General features: G+C 44.2%; 3 protein-coding genes across 5 annotated transcripts; all 3 read right to left on the reverse strand.

The window, feature by feature from the left end:
- Nucleotides 1-6085: 6085 nt before the first annotated feature.
- Nucleotides 6086-10637, reverse strand: LOC101755863 (protein PFC0760c). Its single transcript, XM_022826732.1, has 5 exons — nt 10602-10637; nt 9524-9700; nt 8777-8791; nt 6865-7020; nt 6086-6772 (listed from the first exon to the last, which is right to left on the reverse strand). The coding sequence occupies exons 1-5, from the start codon at nt 10635-10637 to the stop codon at nt 6086-6088; spliced, it is 1071 nt and encodes a 356-aa protein (XP_022682467.1).
- A 1102-nt stretch (nt 10638-11739) lies between these two features.
- On the reverse strand, nt 11740-12279 carry LOC101756266. The gene has a single exon (XM_012846049.1). It carries the CDS (start codon nt 12277-12279, stop codon nt 11740-11742), a length of 540 nt encoding a protein of 179 aa, XP_012701503.1.
- A 2039-nt stretch (nt 12280-14318) lies between these two features.
- Nucleotides 14319-18782, reverse strand: LOC105914428 (histone H2A.Z-specific chaperone CHZ1-like). 3 transcript variants are annotated; one of them, XM_022827155.1, is made up of 5 exons: nt 18647-18782; nt 16450-17231; nt 15370-15456; nt 15117-15272; nt 14319-15028 (listed from the first exon to the last, which is right to left on the reverse strand). In XM_022827155.1, the coding sequence occupies exons 4-5, from the start codon at nt 15267-15269 to the stop codon at nt 14612-14614; spliced, it is 570 nt and encodes a 189-aa protein (XP_022682890.1). In that variant the 5' UTR covers nt 15270-15272; nt 15370-15456; nt 16450-17231; nt 18647-18782; the 3' UTR covers nt 14319-14611. The 3 variants fall into 3 exon arrangements, with proteins under 3 accessions (XP_022682890.1, XP_022682891.1, XP_022682892.1); XM_022827156.1 differs by lacking the exon at nt 15370-15456; XM_022827157.1 differs by lacking the exons at nt 15370-15456; nt 16450-17231.
- Between the last annotated feature and the right edge of the window lie 88 nt (nt 18783-18870).

An 18870-nucleotide genomic window follows, 5' to 3' on the forward strand; every position in this document is an offset into this window, starting at 1 on the left:
GTTGCAACAGGCGAGGGCGTGGGAGGCGCGGCAGATGTGTTTCGCCAAAAGGTGTAAACCCTAGGGCGCCCCCACCCCTCTATTTATAGAGGTTCCTAACGGGCCTCTGGGTCCAAGGCCCATTAGTACTTCTAAACCTAATCCAACTCAGATCAGATCCGAATTGGGCTTCCAGCCCCTTAAGTGTGTGACCCTATGGGTTCAGATACGTATAGACATGGCCCGAGTACTCCTACTCGGCCCAATAGTCGGTATCGGCCTCTAGCAAGACGTGCCAACTCCTATACGCACACGAAGATCATATCAGACGAACCATCACAACATAATATACATGTTATTCCCTTTGCCTCACGATATTTGGTCTAGCTTCAAGCCGACCGCTCTTTCTCGATCCTGTGATTCGAAATCCCTTTGTAGGTTAACTCTTAACCGTACGTAGCATGGCCATGCATTTTCGGATCCGATCACTCGAGGGGCCCAGAGATATCACTCTCAATCAGAGAGGGGCAAATCCCATCTTGATTGACCATGTCTCATAGCATGCTTCTTGACAAACCCGAAAGCTACCTTTATAACTACCCTATTACGGCGTAGCGTTTGATAGCCCCTAAGTAGGTCGATCCACATCTAGAATACATGCGGCAATCTCAGGTCTAAGGATAAAGCGTATATGTTGTTTAAAGAGAGAACTACTTCTCGTGGTGGGTCAGTCCTAGCACATGTCTCCACATGTGTCCACATTATTAGTTCAACATCTCCATGTCCATGACTTGTGAAACATAGTCATCAACTAATACATGTGCTAGTCTAATATTCATGTGTGTCCTCACATGAACTCCGACTAGGGACAACTTTAGAATAACCATACAAGTAAAGAGTTTCACATACAATTCACATAATTGCAAATCAATTCAAGTAGCCTTTAATGGATATTCAATGAACACAATATACAAATCATGGATACAAATGGAATATCATCATCTCTATGATTGCCTCTAGGGCATACCTCCAACATGGGCAACACTGAAAGCAGTGGCTGGCGGATCGGGGAAAGCGGTGTTTGCGCGGAGAGGGGAGTTCCTCAGACTTAGGTGGTGGCGCTGTGAGTTCGAACAGGGAGCAAGAGAGATGGCAGCTAGGGCAAGGGGAACTCCGGCGGGACTTCTGCATTCCCTTTTATAGCGGCGCGGAAGCGAGAAGGAGGAGCGGCGCGAAGGCCGGGGAAGAAGCGATGGAGTGCTCTGCCCTGGCGGCGATTGAGCGACGAGGGCGGTGGAGCAGGACTTCGGGGATGACGCCGGCGGTCATTGGGTACTGACGTCAGGGCAGCGAGGTGCTGCAGAAAGGGTAGCAGGGGAGCTTCCACCGCGATTGGGGAAGGGGGCGCGAGAATCCATCCGGTCGTGGGCTGAAGACGAGGCGGAGCGGCGGGCGTCGGAGGAGTTGAGCCACGCGACGGGGGGAAACTAAAGCGGGCATGCAACTCAAGTGCGCCTGTCGCGGGAGATCTGGGGGAAAAGATCTCGTGGGCCCACTGGTCAGTCTCGGTGGTCCACTGCTCGAACTGAAGGGCGATGCTGCGGGAGGGCTTAGAAAGATCCGACGGTGGGGTGGGGGTCGGCGGGGTCGGAACTGGGGACCACGGCGAGGGGTCGGATCGAAGGGGTCGGAAGATCTGGAGGTTGAACACTTAGGCTTTGGAAAAACTGAGACGGTGATTAGGGACTCGGATCAAGATTGACGCGAAGGATTATCATTCGAGGCCGTTACACTACCTCTCCATCTCAAGTTGTTATCATCGTCAGCTCCTCCAACATGCCCAAGTCGAAGACTGCCACGAATGGCCACCTCGTCAAGCCTGCAACAACGACATCGACATCGACAAAGAACTGTGGTCGGCCTCCAGTTTCTCCGACCTCACCGACTCCAATTGCACGAAAAAACATCATTCTCTAGGGTAAGACTTGTGTTGTTACATAGTAGGCTAGTAGTGCTTAGATATGTCATTTGGTAGTTGGGATTGAACGATTTTGCATATGGGTTAGTGTGAAATGTACTGCATAAAGGAAAAATTGTGTGCGATGTACTTTGTTTTGTATGAATGCGTTAGTATATTCATCAGTAGCAAATGTTGATAAAATTGTAGATAGATATAAAGCTACTTATTACTGCCCTTTCATGTGGCTAGTTTAAGTAAGCTACTTGTTTACCATAGCTATTTTCATATGAATTATTCTATACTTTACTGCAACATATTTGCCCACTGTATTCTTTTTTGAACCACCTATTTCACTGTCTTAATCTATTTTTCTTGTTTAATAGCCTATCTTTGTCTTATCTATTTTTTCTTGTTTAATATGCTGATTGATTGATCTATCATGCTTGTCTAGGTTAAAAAAATATCTACCACTAGTGGCAGCCAATCCCCATTATCACAAGGATCCCAAGTGCAATCTGATTCAATTACAAGATCTCCATCTCCTCAGCTAGAATCCGACAATAAGTCAATGCCAATTGAGATAGATGATGCTGATGTCATTGAAGTAGAAGATGATGAAGATGGTGTTGAAGCTGGTTCTAAGAGAAAGCTCACCTCAGCTGTATGGAAGGAGTTCAAGAGAGTGAAGTTTAATGGAGAAGTTCGGGCAAAGTGCATGTATTGCAGCAAACAACTTTCTGCAGCAAGTACCAATGGGACTAAGCACTTGCACACTCATTTGAAGGGTTGCATGCAGAGAAAGATAAAGTTGAATGGAAAAATATTGGCTCGGGCTTCTTGAGGTTTGGTAGAACTGATGCGAGGCTGTCTCGGTGGAGAATTACACATTTGATTAAGAGACTACAAGAAGAGAGCTTGGTTCAATGATAGTGTTGCATGAGTATCCATTGAGCATGGTTGACCATGTTGGTTTTCGAAGATTTGTTGGTGCACTTCAGCCAGTATTCAGGATTGGAACAAGAAACACAATAAGGTATAAGATCTATGACTTGTTAGCTGCGTCTCTTAATTCCAAATGTATCTCCTAGTGATGAATGGACTCACTAATAATGCTTTTTTTATTTCAGATTTGATATCATGGCTCAATATGAGGTTGAGTGGAAAAAAGCAATTGATTATATCGCTGGAATTCAGTCTAGGGTGGCCATCACAACAGACTTGTGGACTTCTGACAAACAAAAGAGAGGTTACATGGCCATCACCGCTCATTTCATTGATGAGTCTTGGACTCTCAGAAACATTATCATGAGGTAATTGTTGTGATTGTTCCTACTACTAGTTGTTTCAGATCTGGATACTTATACCATCTACTATTCAAATGCAGGTTTATCTATGTTCCTGCTCCTCATACTACTGAAGTCATTGGTGAAGAACTATATGAATTATTGGTTGAATGGAATCTTGATGAGAAGTTATCTGCGGTGACTTTGGACAACTGCACTATAAATGATGTGGTAATCCCTTATCTTGTGAGGAACATTGATAGAGATAAGCTTCTGAATGGTGGAAACTTGCTGCACATGTGTTGTTCTGCCCATATTCTTAACTTGATAGTAAAAGAAGTGTTAGAAGTGTTGAAAGATGCAATAGAAAACATCTGTGATAGTGTAGCTTATTGGTCAGCTACTCCAAAAAGGATTGAGAAGTTTGAGGAGATAGCCAAGTTTGTGAAAGTTGATATGACCTTAAAGATAGGACTTGACTGCAGAACTAGGTGGAATTCAACCTTCAGCATGCTAAATATTGTTTTGCCTTACAAGTCTACTTTCATTAGAGCAAGTCATGTAGACAGGTAGTACACATGTTTACCATCTAAGGAAGAGTGGACATTTGCTGAGGAAGTTGTAGGGAGGCTGAAATTATTTTATGACATCACTAAACTCTTTTCTGGAACTGATTATGTGACTGCTAACATCTATTTTGCTAGAATCGCTAAGATTAGAAAGCAAATTAGGCAGTGGTCAACTTGTGGCAATCCATTAGTAGAAGTAATGTCAGCTAATATGATAGCCAAGTTTGACAAATATTGGACTGACATCCAAGGGCTTATGGGTATTGCAACTATTCTTGATCCTCGATGCAAGACTATTGTACTGCTGATTAACTATGAGGACTTGCTTGGTGTGCAAGGTAGAGAGTGTGAGGACAAGGTCATGGAGGTGAAAAACTTGTTGGCTGAATTGATGAGTGAGTACCATGTGGTAGAGGATGTGGAGGGCAGCAGCAAACCATCAACACCTTCAATGGCAGACAGTGACGACTTCTTGTCTGATATTGGTGCACGTATTGCAAGTCTAAGGCCAGCTAGCATGGGGTTCAAGTCTGAGCTAGACCGCTACTTGGATGAAGAACTAGTGAGCGTACATACAAAGAGTTTCAATGTTTTGGATTGGTGGAAGGTGGCAGGGACCAGATATCCTACTTTAAGGAGGATTGCAAGGGACATTTATGCTATCCCTGTTACAACTGTTGTTACAACTATTACTTCAGAGTCTGCTTTCAGCACTAGTGGTAGAGTGCTTAGTGAGCATCGCAGCATACTCATTTCCAAGATGCTGGAGGCTCTCATGTGCTCCCAAGATTGGATTAGAAACAAATACAAATGTATATTGTTGTTCCTATTCATTGACATGTTGTTCATTGATGCAAATATATATTGTTATTGTGCAATCTAATTTATTTTTTTCCTTGTAGTTGATGAGAAGAACAAACAGCCTGCGACCTTTTGGTCTTGTCTCCGGGACATTCAAGAGGGCCTTTAGGTGATTTGTTAATCTATCAGCAATGTATTTCTTTCATTTGGCACTTTCTTATAAATGTGAGATTAGATAGCTTACTGATGTTTGTTTATTTGTGCTCACGTAGGAACTTGCAATTTAAAAGGTTCAAGAAGACCTGTGGTGCTGTTCTTTTGGTGCAACCTGCAAGCAATAAGTCAAGTGCAAGAAACAATTGATGCCTCTCCTCTTGGTTGTCACTGTGATTTGTCAATTGTAACCTGTAATGAACTTGCAGACTCGTAGGACCTCTCTTTTGCTGGCTGTTGGGCTGTTGTCTGTTGCTAAATGCTAAATTTGGTGGTTCTATTTAGATTCCACTTGTGCAGTTGTTGCTGAATGTAATATTGAACTTAGTAAGTATGTCCTACCTGTCTGTGTGGTGGACTAGTATTAGTAATTTGGATGTTGGACTACTAGTGGTGTTACAAAATCTGAATATTTATGCCATCAACCTATGAACTAAGGTGTTGTATGGTTGATGCAATTTCTGTTATTTTTCATCAGTGATGTACTTGTGCATTATGTCATCCTGTGTATGCGCCTGCCGTGCACTGGTTGCCTGGAGTTTTAGGTTGTCGGGCATAGGCAACCCGCGGGTCGCCCGAGACCCGAGCGGGTATGGGTTTGGGCGTGAAACTGTACCCGTGATGGGTTGTGGGGTTTTAGCGGGCGGGATTCATGTTAGCGGGCATGGGTTTGGGTGGGTTAAACCCAGCAGGTTTACGTCCGTTGCCATCTCTACGAGTGATACAGTAGATTGTAGTACACTTCTCGTTGTTTTTAACGAACTGCCTGCGACATTGCGTTTCTATTGATAATCTATTTTTTTGTCTCTGTGTGTGTACAAAATAAATGCTTCAAATATTGCATCTACCAAAACATACTCTAAACTTTTTGTTTTCAAACTCCGACTGTTTCATTCACGGCTGAGGAATAGGCGAAATGCACGAATCAACGCTGGACCGAGGTGGATCACAAATCTGGCTATGGAAAAGATAAACCACTTCAATTGTGGTCCAGTGTCACAAAGGAACTCTCGATATCAGAGCTCACAACCAAGTAATTACAGAAATGAGCAACTCAAAATAAAAATGTACCAATGCTCAACATGGTACATTGCAAATAGTCATATCATGCGCATGGATAAGCTGCTCGGAGGTCCAGCAGTCACCAGAGCCTAATAGACTGCTTGATGTCACCAACACCAAGTCTCACGAATCTGTTTAGTTTGAAGTGGATCGCAGATGACAGGACTTATGCACTGCACGGGGACACCTGGCAAAACAATAGCACACCCCACTGCGCTCTAGAAATCGTCGTCGTCAAATTCATTGTCGTCGATACCATCCTCCTCCAAGCCATTGTCATTGCCATCTTCATTGTTGTTGATGCCATCCTCCAGGTTACCGTCATTCCCATCTACATTATTGTCAACACCATTACCATTCATGCCATTGTTATTGCCATCTTCATTGTTGTCTAATACACCATCCTCCTCCAGGTCATCATCTTCGACCTCCGACTCCTCGTCATCTTCATCCTCTGACTCATCATCATCTTCATCCTCCCACTCATCAACTTCTTCATCTTTGACCTCCGACTCCTCATCATCTTCATCCTCCCACTCATCATCTTCTTCATCTTCAATCCCCTCCTCGTTGTTATTATTATTAGAGTCACTCCTTGCATAAATACTGTCATCTACCCATTCTGGATTTTCCTCCATTGTCTTCTCAAAGATGGCAAATTCCTTCTCCTGTTCATGTCTTGAACGTATTATCTCTGCAATGACCTTCTCTACCAAAACTTCATAGAATTTAACATTTATCTTCTCCAAGCTGACCCCATTTGCTACCATTGCATTCACCATCTTATGAATTTCCCTATCATCCTTGGAACACCGTATTACGACCGTTTCAAGGAGTGGACACTGCAAGGTCATTCCATTGATTGGCACGGCATCTACTTTCACTCCATTTGCTTCTTCGGGAAGCTAGAAATAGTACAGGGAATAAACAAAAACACATTACTTTTTAGTGATCCTTCTCATAGAAAAAAAGGGCATTGGTTCTATAAGCAGCGTACCTTTCTTTGCACTAAGGTAAGTCTTTTTAGTCTTGGTGACAGCTGGAGGAAGCAAAGTACAATGTTGAAGTTATCAGTCAAACACCAGTCACCAATTTCAAGAGTTTCAAGATTCTCAAACACCGAGCATGCGGGCAGCTGCTTTTCCAACATAACCTTGCATTTCCAGATGATGGGTCAGCCATAAGTACATAACTAATGTAACCAAACCAGAACCAGGACATTGCTAAGCATGCCAGTAGGCAGTAGCCAACAAATAACTTGAGAAATGGAACTGCCACATGGTCCACACATCAAATGCCAACAAACTATCACAGAATATTACCAATGATAAGCTTTTCTACAGCAAGGGGTAATTAAATTGCAAGAGCAAGATACATGAAGCTACCGAATCAAAGCTTCAATAGTCAGCTACCTAAGCAAATTTACCAGTTCTTCAATAGGGCGTAAGCGAGCACAAATATTAAGAGTACTGCGATATATTAATTTACAATTTCCAAAATAATAAAAGTCATATATCCACACGTCACGTGTAAAGGTTAAGGGTACTGTTAATGTAGCGTGTGAACAGTTCACATGCCAGGTTCTGTAGCACATGGTGACAAACCTCCTCCTCCTTACTATATTGTTAGCTTATATCTAGTGTTGTTTGGCCAGGGGATTTTTTAGCATAGAGCTTGGGTTAGGTGATCAGTTAGCTTAAAGATGTGGTTTTGAGATATTCTCTAGATGGGTTCATCAGGCAAGCAAGAAGAATGCCATCTCTCTCCCCCCAGACGTTGTGACACAGCTATCAGCGTTGTTATGCCACTAGTGTTCAAGCTTGCCTAACCTGAGCCCACATGGCACATGTCAACAAAATGTTTTAAAGATATGGTTTTGAGATATTCTCTGGATGGATTCATCAGGCAAGCAAGAAGAATAATGTCCCATCTCTTTCTCTTCTCCAGACGTTGTGACACGGCTATCTGCGTTGTTATGCCACTAGTGTTCAAGCCTGCCTAACCTGAGGCCACAGGACACCACATGTCCACAACATGTTTTAAAATCTACAGTTTTTTTAAAAATAATTTCCAAACATGACCAAAATTACCATCATCAAAAGATAAGCAAACACAAGGGCCATCATTTTCAAGTAGGCAGCAACATTGCATGTATTTGTACAGCAGATGCAAGTTGAATTAAACGTTTTTTCACACCTATGTTTCAGACTCCGATTGTCTTAGTCATGGTTGATTCACTTTTTGAAGTGGTCTTGTAATGGTGGATGTGGTAAAAGCATAAAATCAAATTGACAATGGTGGCAGTACTAATATATACAGTACCAGAACTAATATATAAGTAATTGAACAATGTGAAATCTCACTGACGTTAGGTTTTCACATTAATAATTCAGTTGAGAAGCAGTACTAGTGATACAACCATAACACTGTATTAACACCAAGAATTAGATATATGATATAGTTCTTTTCCTTTTCTGGAAATTTGGCATACTTGTGCTGGCGACCATTACTTCAGGTAACCATCACAGATGAAGTAAATCAACAATCAATCTCAACGAACTCCCGCGGTCCCTTGTACTAAATTAAGAAAACCAGAGCAAAGAATAGCACCTCATTTTTTATATAACTCAACTAATTTAATTCTTGCTTTTAAGTAGGTTAGTTTTTCCCTTTTCCCTTGTGTTGAAGCTAAGTGCTAACTTTTTAGTCTAACTAACTGCCTTTAATTTTGTTTGGTTAAAGATGATAGTGTCGATGACCATAACAAACATTAGTAGCAACAACCATCGAATAGAAGATATGCACAAAAAGGATCTGCATACTATGTAAATAGTATTATTTCCAACTAACTTTGATTCAGAGTATTGATAGTAACAGGGGGAAAAGTCATTGTCTTTTAAAAAGCATACCTTCATGTCGGAACCCTGGAAATTCAATAATGTAAGTGTCTTGGCACACAAGAGAATTCCAGTAAAATCAGATTGGCCATCAAATGTAGGCCCACAAGAATCTATGTGTGCACTCTCTAAAGATGGGCGCTCTCTCCAACAAATACATTCCAATGCACAACCTGAGCACTCAAAATGAATGAGACAAGGGGTAGCAATAGTGAACCCATCACCTCCATCTATGAAACCATCAAGAGTTAGCCTTTTGAGTATTTTTGAGTCTATAAGCTTGAAATATCTTGCACAGTTTGTGAAACTCAAATCTTCTAGGCCAGGGCTGCAAGCAATAATTCGGTCAAGTGATAGCTGAGACACTTCCACATCATAGAGAGTCAACTTTTTAAGCGAAGGAAGGCTGATTTTGTCTGGCAGCACCAATCCCACATGCCCATAAGAAGTGTCTCCCAACTGCAAGTTCAGCTCCTCAAGAAAGGGACATACGAAAACACAACGAGGCAGAGAATCCTGATCGTACGCCTCCAGGGCCACATCAAGCACTTTAACGTTATGCTTCACTGCATAACCAATCCACATCCTCACATCATTGCAGTCTAGAGGACTTCGACCACACCAGTGCAGCTGGAATGTATGAAGGTCCACTCTTTCTCGGAGTAGCAACAGGTTGTTAACAAAACGAGCAAACTTATCGGCCCTCCAACTTCGAAATTCTCTGCGTGTGAGACATATGAACTGCAAAGCCTCGCACACTTGCCTCCACCTCATGGACAGCCTACGCATCCGCACAACAGTTCTGATCCTCACAACGGATAGAATATTGTGCAGGATCTCAGTAGGCAGCAGGCTGATCCGATCAATGCCACTGTCCATGCCTTGATCATCAGTTGACTCCATAGCAACCCTACCTTGGATTCTCACATAAGAAACCTGCCAATGCAAGCATTCCACAATCAGTAGTTGAGGCGACAACCCCCAGAGGCAAAAGAAATATTTACCTTTTTCTTAAAAAAATATCGATCACAAGGCTTCGCTGGGATATCGGGGTTCAGTTAAATCCCATCCCAGCATTTTAAAAAATAAAATAAAATGCACCCACGCAATCTTAATCGAACTATGCATGGATGGATTGCACTAGTACGGAAAAACTACCGAGCAGCACGAAATCCGCCACTAACTGGAACTAAATGCAGAAAGGGGGATTTAGCCATTTAGGTTTGATCGGGAACAAAACCAAACCATCCCTAGGAACAGGGAATGAGGAATCCTTCCGAACAGGTAAAGATTACTGACCAACACATGAAGGAACCAGCCCAAGCCATGATGGACCTCTACCCCGACGGCGACCAGACCGGGGTAGGAGGAGGAGCGCCGGAAGCGAGCAGGCGTGCCGGCGCGTAGTGGATGAACTGGAGACTGGGGGTGATGCGAATAAAGGTCCGGCGCGGTGCATTTTATCGGAAAGACTGGACTGGGCCGGATCGCATATGCACAAGCCCCAATGTGTCCTGGTGGTGTATGGCCCAGCAGCCAAAACAACAATAAAGTTTTTATAAAATAAAATAAAAAACTTCACGCTGCAAGTTAGATTATGCATGTGCAAAATCATCATTCCACGGGGTGATCAAGCCCCAATTTTGCAAAGCAAACTCCAAAAGCTACTTAAAATTATCCTAAAACCTTATTTAGAGAAAAAATAAAAAAATTATCTCCAACAGTCCCCATCACTCCTGTAAAAATACGCGGACGTCAAAAACACCACCGTCGCATATATGCGGGGATCCGGTCCTTCCCCAATCACCTCGGCTGCTATAGTTGGACGGGGACAGACATCGGCCGCCATCCGCTGCTGCCAGACCGCCGTCATCCGCTTCGGCGGGGCTGGACCCGCCCACGCATGGCTGCCAAACACTAAGACGGGTCGCTCGGGGTGGCGAGCGCCTCCGTCGCAAGTCACAAGTCACACGATTTTACACGCGAAATATGCGCGTGCGCGTTGCGTGGGATTCGAACCCACGACCTCCAGCCTCACGCGTAGCTTTGTTGCTATCCCACCTACACAGCACATCTGACTATATAGGGGATGCAATCCTTTTGTATTAACTCGTAGGGGACCCTTTTATCCTGGTTGGAAACACCAAGTGGGATAAAAGACCCCCTTTTATCCCGGTTGGTGTTTCAAACTGGGATAATATCCCAGTTGGTGTTACCAACCGGGATAAAAGGGGGATCTTTTATCCCGGTTGGTGTTTCAAACCGGGATAAAAGGCCTCTCAGGGGCTTTTTTTTCCACTAGCCTTTGCAACCGAGATAAAAGGTCCCGGTTGGTGAGCCCCCCGCCATTGAACGAGCTTTAGTCTCGGTTGGTGAACCTTTTGTACAGGGCCAACTTTAAACCGGGATAAAATGGAGCGCATGGAAGGTGAGTTCTTTACTAGTGAGCTCCTCCAACAGAGCGCACGCCTCGCTTAGAGCTGTGGCTGCGTGGGCGGAGCACAGAGCCTGGACGCGCGGTGAGGGAGGCCAGGTAGCATGAGGCCGCCCGCATACGGCACGGAGCAAGGGCCAGTACCAAGCGCCGCTTGACGCAGCCACGCGCCGCCACCGCCGCTGTTGTGCCCTGACCCTAGGCTACCGCACCGGAGCCCCGGCACCCACATCTCGCAACCCCGCTTGACATCTAATAAGTCCAATTATGATGATATGGTCTATTTTGAAATATTGGGGGCTAGTTATTAGCGATATGCTGTGCGTTGATATATTTTTAAAGAATTTTTTTTAAAAGAATCCCCAATATATAATTTTGGGGAATAATTTTTTAGGTACTCCTGAAGCTGCTCTAACCCACCAGCATATAAAAAACCATTTTTGTAGAGGTTCTTGATCGTGCGCTGGCACCTCTCCCGCAGCCTGTACCCGAGGGCGCAGCTGTTGTAGCAGCCGCCGGCGTCGAGCAGCTCCAGGCGCGGTCAGTGGTCGAGCAACGCGCGCATCACCTCCGCCGACGCATGGAAGTACCCGCGCGACATGACGAGCCGCTCCAGCAGCGGGAGCTTCTCGATCACCCCCTCGATGAATCCCCTTCGGGGCATGTAGATCCAGGACACGTGACATGCATGGATACTCCTTAGGGCAGGAGACCTGTCGGCGAGGTAGGCGAGGAAGTCGCCGTCTGCGCGGCCGCGGAAGGACTGGCACTGGCCGGCGCTGCGGTCCACGGCGGCGCGCGCCATCGCCTGCCACTGCGCGGGGGCGTATTTTGGCGATACGATCTTGTCCTCGTCGGCAGAGAGGTCGATGTGCCGCCACAGCGCGGGCTCGGCGACGGCCAACCGCCGCCACGACGCGCGCACGAGCCCCGCGCCACGGAGGATGTCGGCGTGAGGGACCCGCCTGAAGATGTCCAGCAGGGCGTCGCGTCGCAGCGCCGAGTAGTCCCTCGGACTCTCCGGCGGTGAAGACGTCGCCGGCGAGGCTGGATCAGTTAGGGTTGTTTCCTGTTTACTCATCCTTGCGTCCAGCCGGAGCCGAAGGAAGGCAGCGTTTACCGGGTTTGTTGTTAAAGCGCGTTATTGATTCGTGCGTGTCGAATAGGAGGTGGTGTTTGCGAAGGATCCGGACCTCGGCCTGATCGGGGCGGTCGTCTCTCCATGGGTTTTGGCCCAATTCTGCTGGGTTACGAGCAGAAAAATGTTGTTGTAGCTTTATAGTTCTCAAGATTCATTGGTCTAGTCTTCTATGTTGTGTATCAGCAGCATCTTTATTTATACCATATAGCTAGAAAATTTAGAATAAGCACCAGCTGGGTACATCTTCGAATGCAGTGGCTAGGATATTATTTTGTTTTATTTATTTAAAGTTGAGGTTACCTGACAGTCACCTTTGATCAGTAGCACACATTATGAAGTCACACTTGCAGTGTATTCTAGTACAAATAAACTTATCTGCTACTCTATGTGTTATTATCTTGGACAACAACACGATAAAAGAGGCAATGCTTTGACCATTAATTAATAGTACAAAATATATGAAAATGTAGCAAAGTTATAAGATTTCGAAACTATCTTTTGAGACACATCTAGTCATACCATTTTCGGAAAACATTTAGAATAATCAAAGGACATTGGTAATCAATTAAAGTTTAAACGTTCTGGCTGCGTGCTTTTGAAACTTGTCTAAATGAATCCTTGAAGAGCCCTAAAAAATGAATCCTTGAAGATGCTAGCTCTTAGCACGCAGTTCTCAAAACCTGAGAAACCGAGCACATGATCCATCAACCGGCTACTGAATTAGTCTGTACACGAAACTATTTAGTGAAACAGATAGAGACCCAACGAGAGCTGTTGTATTCCTTTCAATGTGTATTTATACATGTACAGGATATGGTCTGCTAACAGAAGTCCTACTCTAGCGGGAGCGCACGCGCGGTGGCGAGCGAGCGTGACGGAGGCCGTGGCGTCGTGGCGAGCGTGTTCCTGAAGACCCGGACAGGCCGCAGTTGCAGACGGGGCATCAGCTAACATTTAGGGGAGAACACGCTTAGCATTGCGTGCCATACTGCCATGCATTCTGCTTAGGGGAACGCGAAAACACGAATCCGTCGTCATGCTCGTCCGCATACCCCTGAGACTTCTCTATGCAGCACATGCAGCTCTCCGGGTCGAGCTGCGGAAGCCGCAGGTCCTTGATCGCGCGTTCGCACCTCTCCCGCAGCCTGTACCCAATCACTTCCTCGGTGTAGCAGCCGCCGGCGTCGAGCAGCTCCAGGCGGGGGCAGTGGTCGAGGAACGCTCGCATCATCAATGGCGATAAGTAGAAGCGGCCCCGCGACAGAACGAGACGCTGCAGCAGAGGGAGCTTCTTCATCACCCCCTCGATCAATGTTTCCCACCAGAGAACTCTGGATGTGACATGGAGGCTCTGCTTCGATTCCAGCCGGGTAGAGAGGGAGGCCGGAGGAGGTGTTCGAAACGCGCCTCGGTTGTTGTTGCTAATTGTGCACGGCGTTTTCGGGTGAACGGAGGATTTTATGATGGATCATCGAGCCCGCTTGTGGATCTGGGCCGTCCTCATGATGGGCCACGAGCCCCCAACTCCAGGATTAGGAAGGGAGCCCTTTTTTACAGTTTAGCAAATACAGTAATCCCCTAAAAAATCTCGAAGGGTATACTAAAAATTAAAATCTCAACCGCGCAACTCCCCTGCAAATATAAGATACTACTACAAGATAACACCAATGACAAATACTCCAATTGGAGATACTACAAGATAACATGAATGAGGTGAGCAACACGCGCAACTCCCCAGTTCAGACTTTCAAACTGTGATTCGCCTCTGAACCGATTGGACGGAGCCAAATCACAAGTTCAGTTAATCACTTCTGGCATGCGCGACAGAGTCGAACTAGACACGTCTGCTGCACGTCGAAGTTCTAGACTTTAGCCCCTGTAATCACAACGAACTGGACAGCACAAAGAACCTCTGGTATCATGCGGTCACGACCAAGAACCAAGCAATTACAAAGGTGAACAGTTCGAAGATATGCCGATAAAATAGTATGCAATGCAATCATGCTCAGACTGAGACACTACAAATAGTCCTATAATGCAGATAGTACACATGTTACTCCGGGGTCCAGAAGCCTGGAGCATACTATATATCATAGGCTATTTTAAACTTGAGGTCACCAGCATCCAGCATTTAGCCTCACTACTAGGCTACCCCTAATTTGAAATTACCCAGACTTGAGTCAGAACATAGTGCTGGAGAACGGAACCGAAGATGCAAGGGTCCATACAGTGCAGAAGGATTGGCGAAACAGTAGCACGTCCCATTGTGCCTCTAAAAATCATCATCGTCATCCATCTCGTCATCGTCATCACTGTCGTCTTCTTCCTCCATCTCGTCTTCATCGTATTCATCCTCCATTTCGTCGTTGTCATCATCACTGTTATCACTCCCTGCATTACTGTCATCTACCCTCTCTCGATTTTCCTTCCGGGCCTTCTCTAAAATGTCATGCTCCTTCATCTCTTCCAGGCTCTTACCCCACCTCCGTGCTCTTTCAATATCCTCATAGAAAATGACTTGTATCTTCTCTGAGCTGATGCCATATGAAACCATAGCATTTACTGTCTTCTCAATTTCATCGTCATCCCTGGAACACTGTATTATGACTGTTTCAAGGAGTGGACACTTGAAGGTCATTCCAGCGATTGGCATTGAACTTGTTTCTTCTCCTTTTCTTACTTCCTTAAGCTACAAACAGCAAGAGAAAAAAAGAATAAGAAATACAATTTAGTGATCTTCCCCAGAAAAGAAGGCATTAATTTTGAATGCAGCATACCTCTCTTTGCTTCAAGGTAAGTTTCTCTAGTCTTGGTGAAAGCTGGAGGAAGCGAACTACAACATACATGTCATTGGTCAAACACCATCCACCGATTTCAAGAGTCACAAGATTGTCAAACACTGGGCATGAGTGCAGTTCCTTTTCCAACATAGCCTAAAATTTCAAGAAGGCGGGTCAGTCATATCTAGGATATAAGAAACCAGGAAATGCCAAGCATGATTTAGCGAATAAATAAGTTGAGAAACATAACTGCCTAATATCAGATGACACCACTGCACAACATATCATGGAAGCTAATATCACTGGACCTTTCACACCACATCTGAGGATCTGACAACTGATTTGCATATACAAAAAAACACCAAAACAGAAGTTTCAGTACTGAACTCCTGACAAGATTTACGCTTTATGTACTGGAGCACAAAGACTCTGGATTGAGATACTGCAGATGTAGCACAAGAAGCAAGAAGATCCTATCAAAACTTACAATCTTAAGAAGAAATAATTTTTTCATACCAGCAAGATTTTCCATTCCAATAAGTTACATAATTTTCTTGTCAAAAAGTAGAACCAAGATTTCTTAAATTAAATCATCAACAAGCGTAATGGTGAATCATTTTTCCGGGAGCAGCAATGTTGGCAGTATTTGTGCAATTTCTGCACCTTCAACTCATCAAATTATGTTCAACCTCATTTTTATTCTGCTTAAACACAATAAATTCTTAAAACATCCACATTGACCAGAAAAAATGAAACAACACTCTGAAAGTCTCATCCACAGCTGGTCCACTTCGATTAGATTTATCGCTTGAAATTTTGCAGTGTATATAGCACTACTTTTATGCTGGATATGGTTAAAAGCATAGAAACCAAGTCAGGGAATGCATGCTGGAATACTTAAAATTGTCTATAGCAAAGTATTTAACTCGGCTTCAATAGTGGTTCCTTTTCAAGAACAACATTCAGTATCAAGACTGTTCAAAGTTAATGAAACGTGCTGTACACACTGGTGTTACGTTGTTGCATTTTTAATCCATTTTAACAGAAAAATATAGGTGAAAAGTGCCCATTACGCTATCTTAATATCCCCACATAAACAGAACTGCTGAGTTTTAATTGATGTGTCGAATTAATGCACTTTCTTTTTTTTTTGTGAAACATTGTACTGTTCATGTTTTTAATTGAATATAAGAGAAGCCACCAAATATGAGGATTGTGCAAAAGCTCTACATACCAAGTATAGTAGCATACAAAAAAAAATCACCCAAGTTCCATTTAGAATGTTCATAGCAACAATGAAACAGAGGAACTTGTCCTTAGTCAAGCATACCTTTATGTCGGAACCACACAATGCAATTCTCTTGGCATGCAGCACAATCCCAATCAAATCAGAATGACCATCAAAAGTGCGTCCAGAACACCAAGTATCTATGTGTGCACTCTCTAGAGATGGACGCTTTTGCCAAGTAATTTCTTCCAGTGGCCAGCCTATGCACTAAAAGTGAATGAGATGAGGGGCAGCAATAGTGAGTCCTTTGCCTCGATTAAAGAAACCATCAATAGTTAGCCTCTTTAGCACGTTTGATTTTACAAGCTCAAGATGTTGTGCGCAGTTTACCAAATGCATGTCTTCTATGCCAGGGCTCTGAGCAACGATCTGCTTAAAATCTAACGAACTCACTTCCACATCACAGAGAGTCAACCTTTTAAGAGTAGGAAGCTTGATCGTGTCCGGCAGCAGAAGTCCCTCGTGTTCAAGATCATCCCAAGGAGCTTCTCCCATACTCAAATTTAGCTCCTGAAGTGAGCGACAAGTGAAAATGCAACGAGGTAAAAGAGTCTTATCATATCGACCCAGGTCCACATCTAGGACTTTAACATTATGCTTCACCGCATAGCCAATCCACGTACTCACATCCTTGAAGTTTACAAGATGGTAGTGCTTAAAGTGCAGCTTGAATGCATGCAAGTAGGTATCACGGCGAGCAACATGTTGTTGACAAAACGAGCAAACTTTTCATACTTCCAGTGTTCATATTTACTGTAGTCGATATGTATGGATCCATCTGACTCCATATCAGACCCCTAGCTTGGATTCCTACCCCCACAAACCTGCCATGCAAGCATTTCACAATTAATACACGCAGCAAGGATTACAGGGGAAATACGACAGTTCCAAGACTATGTTATCTTTACATCAATCTAAAAGTTTTACTTGCTTAGCTGGACCTTTTGCATAAAAGAGTGAACTTTGGTACTACCTCATAATTGTTATTGCAGTGACCCCTATCACCTAATCGGGGGGTTCTAGTTCAGAGCATTTCTAGGTGCCTGAGAAACTGAAAGAGCATATGCGCTTTGCTTATCGCAACATATTGGCTTCCTTTGGACGCTCTAAGATACTACTCTCTCTGTACGACTTTTATGTGTCGTTTTGACTTTTATGGATTCATAGATACTATTATGCACAAGGCCATGCACTGGCCGGTGCAAGATGTGCGACTGTTCAGGGCCACAAAAAATTAAAGGCCTCCAAATCTCCATTTAGTACTAATCAACAAAACTTAATGCAATAGAAAAAAAAATCCTACACAAGTATGAAAGCCAGCAAGTTGAACGTCTAGTGCACATTAGCACCTGAGGTCCTGACATTATTCATTGATGCTGGTTCTACTTCTCGGTCGGTCGTTGCATGTATAATCGAATGATTCATCCACTCACCTCTTCCCGTTCCTCGACGCTTTTCGCTCTCGCTGGTTCCCAGCTTTCCGTGCTACGCGGCTACGCCGATCTGGCAGCGATATTACTAGTAACAGCCCACGTCTCTCCAATTCCCAAACACCATAAATAAAATTGTTTTTGTTATACTACTATATAGCGAGTTGCAAAGTTATGTCTAAAATTCATAGTGTATGGCCCTACATTTTGAAATTTAGGCTCTTTTATGTGTTTCATTCCAGGTGTGTTTCATTCCAGGGCCTCCAATTTGGAGATACGGTCCTGATTGATTATACATTAGACATATGGTATATTCAGGTGCATAGCAAAATTTATATGAATCTAAAAAAGTTAAAAACGACCCGTATATAATTTGGAACGGAGGGAGTACGAAATCTTGCCTGTCACTAAGCCATTTCTGCAAGCTTATCACAGATCCAAAACTCCAATGCATGAAAGATATGTTTTTTTTAAAAAAAAAGACGGATACACAGTATTTGCTTAAAAGTATCTTTCTAATAACCAAGCGAAGGGCCGGAGACTTCTAGAAAAAATAACCAAGCAAAGAGAAGATATTAGGAGATCAAAACCTGACCAAGCAAACCCTGGATTCAAAGGGGAGAAAATGAGTGTGTCTTTTGCAAAGAGAGGCATTTCCAAGATGAAAATGAAACACAACGGCGCAAAGGGGGAAGTTGCGATTTCGAGAGCAAGAACACGCTATGATACGGATGCTACCACAAAATGCGTACAGCAAGGCTGCAAGAAGGTGGATCTACCGGCAATGGGGACTGGGGAGGATTGCTTACTGAAGACCGCCTCGATGGAAGAAGCCGTCGCCACCGTGTGGCTTCAGGTATGGCTTTTAAGATGGTCACAGAACGGTCACCCCGTAAACACAGGAGTAGGTCATTATCTGGAAGATTTGCTAGCGAAGGCGGTTAGAAAAAGACCACCTCCCTCCCGGATTTGTCTCATGTTCGTTTCCTGCTGCGAAGGCAACTTAGGCAACAAAGTGGCAAATTGCACCGAA

This window comes from Setaria italica, chromosome V (assembly GCF_000263155.2).
Source record: "Setaria italica strain Yugu1 chromosome V, Setaria_italica_v2.0, whole genome shotgun sequence".
Lineage (NCBI taxonomy): Eukaryota > Viridiplantae > Streptophyta > Magnoliopsida > Poales > Poaceae > Setaria > Setaria italica.

What these genes read in the sequence shown, in the direction of transcription:
- LOC101755863 (XM_022826732.1), bottom strand. Translation starts at nt 10,637, where the DNA reads ATGACGGCGGTCTGGCAGCAGCGGATGGCGGCCGAT. An exon ending in AGCAGCGGATGGCGGCCGAT is followed by an intron (nt 9,701 to 10,601) that starts GTCTGTCCCCGT and finishes TTGCATTGGCAG; the next exon opens with GTTTCTTATGTGAGAATCCA. An exon ending in TTACCTTAGTGCAAAGAAAG is followed by an intron (nt 6,773 to 6,864) that starts GTACGCTGCTTA and finishes TACTATTTCTAG; the next exon opens with CTTCCCGAAGAAGCAAATGG.
- LOC101756266 (XM_012846049.1), bottom strand. Translation starts at nt 12,279, where the DNA reads ATGAGTAAACAGGAAACAACCCTAACTGATCCAGCCTCGCCGGCGACG.
- LOC105914428 (XM_022827157.1), bottom strand. Translation starts at nt 15,269, where the DNA reads ATGTTGGAAAAGGAACTGCACTCATGCCCAGTGTTTGACAATCTTGTG. An exon ending in TTACCTTGAAGCAAAGAGAG is followed by an intron (nt 15,029 to 15,116) that starts GTATGCTGCATT and finishes TGCTGTTTGTAG; the next exon opens with CTTAAGGAAGTAAGAAAAGG.